The following is a 9,981-nucleotide window of genomic DNA, read 5'->3' as shown; positions in this document are numbered from 1 at the left end:
ATTTATTATTGTATAATATATACATAATAAATCGAATCAGCTTGATTCGATTTTATTTATTAACTTTAAAACATAAATGTCAATACAAAAAATACTTTTATTTTTTTTAAAGATATATCTTTTATTGCATAAAAGAACTTTATACCTGGAGTACATTATGTCAAGACAAAAGAATTTTCCAAAGTGCTAGTTACTACTGTTCATAGAGAAGGTGGTCTGAGAAAATGATGTCGCGCCGGTATTCCTCCTCCAACAATATTGCCTGAGACAGAATTTCCCCAGGTTTCTGGCATTGGTCCTCGAAGACTAAAGCGTTCTACGCCAACCAAATCTGTCATAGAAGGTAAGCCACCTGAGCACTTCTGATTCTAAAATTGGGTTTGGATTTCTCAGCTTCCATGAATTGACTCCACCAATCCCAAGCTTTTAGGTTAGGGTCGCGGGGAATAGTGCTAGCTACTGGGAGCTATTCCAAATTTGAAGAACTTCTGGGCAGAAGACAATGGCATGCATCGGTGTCTCCAACAGTGGGGACAAAGACTGCTAACATGTGTTAATTTCTCGTTCAATTTTGCTTTAACTGCAATGCCTTCATGGGCTAATCTCCAAGCAAATAATTTGACCTTTGGTGTTACTCTCATTTTCCATAAGGTCTTCCACATTTCTGAGTCTGCATATCGGGGATGGAGTGAATTCACTCGAGGGTGAAAGAATTGGTATGCTATACTATACCCAGATTTTACCGAGTACTCCCCTGAGTTGTTATTGCACCATATAATCGAGTCTTCCTCTTCTGTGATAGGAATTTGTTGAATTTGCTGAGCTGTGTCTAGTGGGAAGGCTTCCATAAGGAGTTGTTGATTCCATTCTCCCTCGACTGTGATTAGTTGTCTAACCCAGGTAAGTGATTCATCTCTGCATTCATTAACTGCAATGCGAAATGGTGGTTGGTTCCCAAACCATGGGTCTTCTCTGATTCTGACAGATCCCTGAATTGAAACTTTGCACTTAACTCCTTTCTCCAGAATTTTTCTTCCTTCCAAAAGACTCTGCCAAGTCGAAGATGGTCGATTTCCTGGTTTGGCTTCTAGATAGGAACTGTATCTGAAGTACTTATTCTTGAAGATTTTGTAGAAAAGAGAATGTGGTTTAGTCATCAGCCTCCATCCTTGTTTAGCTAACATGGCTAGATTGAATGCCTTTAGGTCCTTAAACTCCATACCCCCGAAATTCTTTTCTCTGGTCATAGTGTCCCAACTGATCCATTGCATCTTCTTTTCATTCTGTTTCTGTCCCCACCAAAATTGCATCATCATTCGGTGCAGTTCATCCAAGAGGGTATCTGGGAGTTTGAAACAGCCCAGAGTATAAATTGGTATAGCTGAACCCACTGCTTTGATCAACACCTCCCTTCTACTAGCAGATAGAAATGATTTCTTACAATGCGAGAGCTTCTTCGCCACCTTCTCTTTTATAAAAGCAAATGTTTCTTTTTTGGATCTGTGTACTATGGAGGGTAGCCCCAAATATTTATCTTGCGTCTCAATATTTGGGACTTCCAAAGATGCCGCTAGTTCAGTTTTGATGGGTAAAGGGGTGTTTTTGCTGAAAAATACAGCAGATTTGGAGAAATTAATTTGTTGTCCACTTAGTCTGCCATATAGTTGGAGAATTTGGGATAGATTAAAGCAGTTGTATTGGGTAGCTTTACAAAATAAGAGTGAATCGTCGGCAAATAGGAGATGATGAATAGTCGGACATCTATTGTTGAATTCAAATAAAATATCAAAAGTATCAAAATGAATAAGAATATAAAAAAGTTATTATAAAATATAGCTTTTCAAAATGGTATAGGAGTTAAAATTTGATTTTTTTTTCAAAATTAGAAGTAACAGATAGTTATATAATATAAAATGACCAACTATATTTATACAAGATGTAATTTGTGAAATAATTAAAATATTAAATCAATTAAATTATCATTTTATAAATATTTAATTAATAAGTTTGTAAAAATGTAAATTTTTTAGAATTTGAACTAAAACAAAAAATTTGAATTTTTATTCTTATTCGTTTTAATTTTTTTTATATTTTATTTGAATTTAAATATAAATATTTTTTATTGATATTTATGTTTTAAAATTAATCACAATTAACTTAAAAATAAAGAATCTCAATAATTTGTACAGGTAATAATAAAGTTGATTCAATTTACTATTCAACATGTTAAATCGAATTCATTTTTTAATTTATATTTAATTAGCATAAATCAAATCAAATCGATTTACATAAAGATATTCAAGACAAACATATAACAAAAATTGATTTAAGATATCTACATAATTTTTAATCCCAACCTATTTATTCACGTAAATTACTATATTTTTAGGAAGGATAAAATAGAACTTTTATCAAAAGTTCAAAACTTGTTTCGTGATCTAAAGTAGCGTTTGTTTTCAGAGGCATGACACAGAGATATGGACAGTACATGTTTAAAATGTGTTTGAAAGTAGAGACATAGACACGGAATACATTGTCTCTGAGACAGTTTTTTATATTTTTGTGTCCACTCTTTTACGAAGGACAATGATGGACACGGAATTTAAAAAAGTGGACACGGACTTTTTTATAAATTTTGTTTCCCTTTTTATCCATAGATATTTTTTATTAATACACTATTATCCCTTCTTATTTTTTCTATAATTAGTCTTGAAACTTTTGAAAAATAAATATTATTAAAAATAAAATTGATCTTTTAAAATGCTAAAAAATACTTTATAAATTATAATTAATTTTATATAATTTAAAGAAAAATAGTCTTTAGATTAAAAAAAATTGGTTTTTTAAATAAAAATAGATTTTTATGTGCAAAAACTAATTTTTTTCATGTAAAAACAGATTCTTTTTTAAAATTGATTTTTTATTTAAAATTAATTTGACATATTAACCTAAACAAAATTTTTTATTAATCAAACTCAGATCTATTTTTTTATTAATCTTAACCATATGTATTCCTACATATTAATAATAAATTTAAAATAAAATAAATATATTTATAATTTTTATTTTAATATAAATACTATTATATATTTTTTTATTAAAATTTTGTCTCTTCAAACGTTTTTTCAAGTTTCGTCTGTACTCCTACGTATTCTCATTTTCTATTAAATTAGTTTGTACTTGATGTAGAAAATTTGGAATCATATAATTATTTTAGTCATTTCATATAATATTTTAGTCTTGTACATATGTATTCAAACATAATACTGGACATTAGATTAGTGTCTTGTACATCGTATCCAAACACAATACACAAACAATAATTTTTAGTGTCTTCGTCCTATTGTCTCTGTCACAGTGTCATGCTCTGTCCTATCTCTGAAAACAAACGCAGCCTAATATATTCTTTCTCTACATATTTCATCATAAAATATCGAAGTTGTTAGTTGTTAATTACATTTGCTTTGTTAAAATAAGTTTTTTGAGTAATTAATCTTTTCGAGAAGGGAAGTTTTGTAAGTGAATAAACTTTTAAACTTTGAAAACCCTTTTCATATATTTGCATAAAAGTTCAAACTCCAAAGTAGAAGTTTAAAGAACCTAACTATATAAAAAGTGATCGATGAACAACTATTTCTACAGCTAAATTCCAATGAAGTCTCAAAACGGATTTTTTTTTTTTTAAATTTGAAACACAAACTTTGTGAAATTAACACTGAAGCTTTTGAAAAAAAAAATAGGAAAAACACAAAAAAAATCTGCATTAATAACAAAACATAAAGAAGAAATGTGTTATTATGCAAAAGAAGAGAAAAAAATTAAAAAGAAAAAAGAAAACGTAATAGCAACATAAGGGTGGAAGAAGAATGCAAGAGATAAAAGAAAACTGATTTTTCGGTATATCCTAACTTTTAGATTCTTTTGGGCACATAGTTAGGAACATTATTAAACAATGATTTATTCAACTAACACTACTAATAACAATTATGTCTTGTACTTTGTTATATCCTTGTATTACTTTTATTTTCCTTCAATTGTAATAAGAAAATGTTAGTCGTTACTCCGTGACTAACAATAAGTACAAGAAAAAATGAAAAATGAATGACCTTAGTGCTACTCGTAATATCTTCTACACAAGGTATACTTCATGTACTAAATTTCTTATTTTGTTCACTAAATATATTCAATTTTATCACTGGAATTATACATTGAATTTCAGTTAGGTCCCTAGCTAGGACCCCGGATGTTGCAAGTAACTAACATTACAAGGGGGTACCAAAAAAATATCATGGAAAAAAAAAAGAATAAATCTAGGCACAAGGGTGGTAATAGCTGTGTACAAGGCAGTTATGGTAGTTGTGAGTTGTGACCCCTAACTAAACATAGGAACACTGTAGTTAGACACATCATATCCCATAGACTGGTAATACTCTTTTTCTGAATCGGCCATCCGAATCTGAAACATTTGCCACTCCTTTTGACACCTATCCCTCACCTGGCACCAAAAAATTTGGAAACAAATATATATCAAAGTCATAAGCCATATATGGTCATGGAAGAAGCAAGCAATCAACAAGGATATACACGCCTTGTTTGGGTGAATTTCTAAAAAAAATCTTTTTCGAGTTATCTTTTTTTAAAAGATCTTAAAAAAAAAAATTAAAATAATTTTATGTTTGAATATCTCATGCAAAAAAATATTTTTATCTATAATCTATCAATTATATTTGGATATAACAATACAAAAATACTTTTTTGTTTATTTATTATGTGAAAATATTTTTTTTACGAAGAAAAGATTTTTAAAAAAATATGTAAATTGTAACCTTTTAAAAAAGATATTTTTTATTTTTATTTTTCTAGTATTTTTACTTTTACTACTAGAAATTTACCAAATACACTAAAAAATAAAAAAATCTTTTTTTTATCAACTTAACGGCGTCCAAACAAGCACATAATGTGTTGTGCATCTTATTTTTCTTCTGAGAGGAAACAAAATTTCATTTTACATAAAAAATAAAATACTAATTAGAAAATTTTATTTCAAACCTTCATTGTACACATTGTACGCTTAGGTCATTGGCTCCCTATACTTTCTCTTTATGAAACTAGAAGACTAGAAGAGTAGCTTGTCAAGAAAATCTATTTTCAAAAAATAAGGGTGCATTTGACTTGGGTGTTCATTTTCTATTTTTATTTTCAATAGTCGCTGCTTTCAATATTTTGTGGGGAAAAAAAAAACCAAAAGGTAAAAACGGAACACAGAAGTTTATTGTTGTTTCTTTTTTCTTCACAAAATCCAAAAACAGAAGATACTGAAAATGAAAATAGAAAATGAAAACATAAACCAAACGCACCCTAAATTCTTTTTAAAACTTGAAGCAAATGCACAAAACTTAAATAATAATAAAAACCAATTAATATGAAACATGTGCCACATACCCCCTGCCATGGCGCTTTCCCAGGTTCTTTTTCACCCTACCAAGATTGAGAAAATCCATGAGTGTTTCGCTGCTAGAGTCATTATGAGTAAAAAATTAGAAAGTAAATCATGGCAAATGAACTACCTGATTCCCTAGCGAGGGAACACCTTGGTGAACAATCCACTGAGCATCGACAACTCCAATCTTCTCATGCGCAGGCTGAATAAAAAGAATGAGACAATAAATCAAATCATCATAGTATGTCGCGGTTGCATTTTTTTCTCCCATTTTTACCCTGGAGCTCTTCCAAGGCAATGTCATAAAACTAAAGAGCCAAAGAAATCAAAGTTTGAGAAATTGCAAAGATGGACTCACCTCAACACATTTTCTAAGAGCAAAGTCAAGCCCCCACCCATGGACCAAGTCATTCTGCGACGCAACGAGTGGTACAATTGCAATGTTTATTAAGTGCTAAGAGAAACATTAAACCAATTAGTTAATGGACATGGTATGAAACAAATAGGATTAACCATTCAACCTGAATCATATGCCACACACAGCGCCATGCATCTCGCGAGAACACCGGAGCCATAATCTCAACAAACCTGTATTCATATGAAATTAGATACAGCTAGATCACCGATTTAATATAACAATCAGCAATTACTTACGCCGCACAAGGTGGCAGATGAGGGTCAGAACACCATCCTTCTTTCTCCTGGGTTACTCTGATAAAAATCCAAGGAAATAAACAAATAAAAGAATTAAGATGCATGTTTTCAAAGAGTGGTGCATTGCATCACATATAACTTGTGAAATACTTCGACATTCTTACTTGTGAACTTCTTGTCTAACTCTTCTTTTCGTCATCTGCCATGTCAGACCTTTATTAGGTTCCAAACCAGGCTGTGAAATCTCTAACCCATGCTTCTTCACCAGTCTTAAGTACCTGCAATTGAAAATGAGAGAGGCGTATTAAATTTCAAGAAAACAAAGCTAGCAACTCTAAAAATAAATTACAAAAAAAAATCCTATCTATGACGGGTACTTACTCCTCTGCGTTGAAGTGTTCAAGCCCAAGGTCCTCGTCCCATATAAATATATAGTCATATGGGGCTACAATATCAGGATGCAAAAATCGCTTGGAATACCACCTAGGAGAGGAGAAACTCAAATGGTTGAATATGATAACAAAAAACGAGAATATGGAATAATAAACAATATTAATTCAGAAGTCGCAATGAATATTGAAATTCCAAACCCGAAGGTATGTAAAGGAACCAGCTTCTTACCATTTGGTCTGTTTGCGAGCACTCACATGAATAGCACGCTTTGACCATTCAAACTCGTCCCATTCAGTTGTCCGGCCATCATAATGAAATAGAAGGATGGTGAAGTTCCCTGAAAACTGTTTTAGGGTTCATGCAAACACGTTAGCTAAAGAAACTAAGACAAACATATGAAACCAAATAGAAGGAGACCACAAGATACCTTCTTCACAGCTGCGTCAATATTCCTTTTCTGCCCAGCACCTACGGTGAAGGTTACAAGGTACTTTGGTTTGAATGTTATATCCTGCAAATGTCAACTTAATTAAATACCATGTCCAGTTGATATTTCTCTGTCACTATTCTTCCCAAAATCAACTTTTTGCACACAGCAAGTTTCTTCAGTATAAGTAGTAGAACGATCAGACTTAATTAATTTTAGTAACTATAGTATAACACTTTATAGGGCATTTATGCATGTAACTTATTCATTTCCATGCATATGAAATGTTTAAAGATTATGCGCTAAGCGCATTAACTATTAGTAGTATACATACCTCACTAGGCTTGCCCCATAGTCTACGCAAATAATAGTCTGATTCTGCTTCAACAATGGCAGGAGGTAATCTTTCTGCACCTCTTGGATTTGATGGAACCCAAATCTACAGTGAAACAAGAAGATGATGAGCGCATGACCGATCAACATGCAGACTCTAAGAAGCCATTTCCCCAATATGACACTAAACAAAATCATTTTTGAAAGCCTTATACCAATAGTGCATCAAATGAAATAGGATGCGCAAATTGCCTATGGTGAGATAGAATGATTAACTATATCTGTTCCCTGTAAAACCAGCAACTAAAAATGTCTATAATATTTAATAAGGATGGCAATGCATAAAATATACCTTGGCTTCATGTTTAAGTTGCTTCAGTGGTGAGGTACTTTTAGTATTGTTATTATTCTTCATTAAAGACCAGCGATTGGTATATTTGCCTTCAAGGTAAGCGAGATCAATGGACGGAAGCAAGCCAGATGGGAGATTCAACTGCAAATCATTGAGCAATGTGAGCACTCCATTAAGTTCAATAAAATAAAAACCATTGCCGGAAAGTTTCCCCAGCAAAGGCTGCACCATACTCAGTCTGTACCTTTGTTAATGACAAGGTCGGAAATGATACTCCTATAAAAAAGCCGAAAACTAAACCGATAAAAGTTGTCACAACAAGCCTCATAATTTCACTTGGTTTTCTACAAGCAAAACTGCAGCCAATGAAATGGAAACATCACTTGAAGGTGTTACTGGAATTGGGCTGGAATATACTAAAATTTCACCTAGAAAACAGAATAACAAAATCATATCCAAATCCAATTATCATACCTGCCGCACCTTCGAGCAACAGACCCCATTTATATCAACACTTATCAAACTGTATGCTTATAAAACTATATGCAGGAACTATTCCTCACCAACTAGCAATTGGCACAATCATCCGTGTACAGATGCTTATTTACAGAACAGAATACAAACCCTCCTGAAGGCACAAAGAATAAATAATGCAGGCATTAATAAACGTAACCAGATAATTATTCGAATTTCAAATGAATAAAAGGAATAACTATTTCAGAAGAGAAAATGGTTAAATATTGCTCGGAACACATAATTCCCAAATATCATCTCGAACCCCCCAACATACTAGCAAGATTCACAAGTCATATTAGTTTGTTTACTTCTATTTATGAAGCTGTTCCACAACCAAAACGACATAGCAACATTCAGAATGTAAGTTTAGTTTTCCATCACACCAAATGAAAATTACAAAAGGCAGTAGTAAAAGAAGTAGAGAACCAAATTTAGCATGCAGCAACTGCTGATGTGCAACGAAATAAATGAACCAAAAGCATGAAATTCATTCAATAACCCCAACTTAGTAGCTCCACAACTACAAAACCATGTGGTAGACTTTGATAGTTCTTACCTAATACAGAACTACCACATAAAAATATTCAAATAAGAAAAAAAAAATTCAATTTTGCAAGCTAAATAATTCATCATTCCTTAAATTGATTAAATACTTACCAAGTTAATCTAAAACACACAATTCTCCATCATACAACATATTTTCTGCATTAACCATTAATCCCTCTAGATTAACTTCAATCTTACTAACCTAAAGAGATTGGCTACAACTTAATAGATGTTGCAGCAACTTTTTAACCATAAACTTGAAGCTCTCCGTTAATGTTACCCCCTTTAAATTATTTCAAAACTAGAAAAATGGGAACAAAAATAAATGAGTTACAATCGAATTCTCCTGTTCCCATTTTAGGCTTCTCCATTCCGAAGCAGCAAAAACAACACAAAACCAAAAACTATATTAATTGAAAATAAAAATAAATAAAAAAACAACCTACCTTACCAGGAATACCAAAGCAACACGAAGATCTGGCAAAAAATAACTGGGAGATTTTTTTCTTTTTTCTTTTTTTTGTGAAGAAGCACAACACAACCGAGTTGAAGAAGAAGAAGAAGAAGAAGGAGAGGAATTTGACGAGAAAAAGAGGAAAATGAAAAGACCAATGGGATCTTCCCCTTGAGGCTTGGGTTTTTGGCACAAACCAGAGAGTCCTTCTCCTTCCTTCCTAATTCAGAGGTTTAAGTTTTTATATAATGAATGTATCTGTAACAATTTTTAGCGAGTCATTTATATTAAAAATGCTAAGTGTATATAAAAATTTTGCTATTAAATTATATTTATTAACTAAATACCACAATTTTAGGAAGTGTTAAGTTGTTTTTCTTTTCTTTTTTCACTATCATTACAGGGTGGTGTTTTGGTTAATTTTCTGTTTAGGAAGCGATTAAGCCATTAAGGTAGGATAAATTTAGGTGACTATTCAACTAATTCAACTAATTATATGTAATTTAGAGTTTTGTATTGGGAGAGAGTAATTTCGATTTCATGTATTCCATCACTGTTTCTTAAAACTAATTTTGATAAGTTGAAAGTTGGACGCCAACAATCGTATATGAAATTCCTTAGGTAATAATGTAGTAACGGTTTTTAAGTAATAATTACTATTATTTTTTTTTCATACATACATCCTGTAGAATTCGAATTCCAATACTTATTTAATTAGATGGGTAAGTTGACCACTCAACTAATTTAAATGAATTAATAATTACTATTACTATTTACTAGATTGCATATATAGCTTACAAATGGTATTAAAGCATTAATTTCAACATTTCCTATAATGCCAATCTTCCTTTTCCTTACCAACATTC

The 9,981-nt window shown here is 31.6% G+C and overlaps 1 protein-coding gene across 4 annotated transcripts in view; it reads right to left on the bottom strand.

Annotated features, from left to right (window-relative positions):
* The window catches only part of LOC107622920, a 7,325-nt gene continuing 1,471 nt past the window's right edge, over positions 4,128-9,981 (bottom strand). Inside the window, exons 1-15 of one of the 4 annotated variants that reach the window (XM_016324997.2) lie at positions 9,108-9,352; positions 8,074-8,227; positions 7,844-7,955; positions 7,600-7,740; positions 7,249-7,353; positions 6,915-6,998; positions 6,716-6,831; positions 6,476-6,577; positions 6,259-6,372; positions 6,095-6,151; positions 5,962-6,028; positions 5,799-5,852; positions 5,568-5,642; positions 5,443-5,478; positions 4,128-4,495 (exon numbers count right to left, since the gene is read on the bottom strand). In XM_016324997.2, coding sequence (XP_016180483.1) covers positions 4,373-4,495; positions 5,443-5,478; positions 5,568-5,642; positions 5,799-5,852; positions 5,962-6,028; positions 6,095-6,151; positions 6,259-6,372; positions 6,476-6,577; positions 6,716-6,831; positions 6,915-6,998; positions 7,249-7,353; positions 7,600-7,740; positions 7,844-7,955; positions 8,074-8,102 — 1,215 coding nt within the window. In that variant the 5' untranslated portion in view covers positions 8,103-8,227; positions 9,108-9,352 and the 3' untranslated portion in view covers positions 4,128-4,372. Of the gene's footprint in view, positions 4,496-5,442; positions 5,479-5,567; positions 5,643-5,798; positions 5,853-5,961; positions 6,029-6,094; positions 6,152-6,258; positions 6,373-6,475; positions 6,578-6,715; positions 6,832-6,914; positions 6,999-7,248; positions 7,354-7,599; positions 7,741-7,843; positions 7,956-8,073; positions 8,228-9,107; positions 9,353-9,981 lie in introns of those variants that run through there. The other 3 variants (XM_021115012.1, XM_016324998.2, XM_016324999.2) reach the window with 3 other exon arrangements.

Source organism: Arachis ipaensis, chromosome B10 (assembly GCF_000816755.2).
Source record: "Arachis ipaensis cultivar K30076 chromosome B10, Araip1.1, whole genome shotgun sequence".
Taxonomy (NCBI): Eukaryota; Viridiplantae; Streptophyta; class Magnoliopsida; order Fabales; family Fabaceae; genus Arachis; species Arachis ipaensis.
Note: the sequence above shows the minus strand (reverse complement) of the source record. Positions and strands in the feature narration are given on the sequence as shown.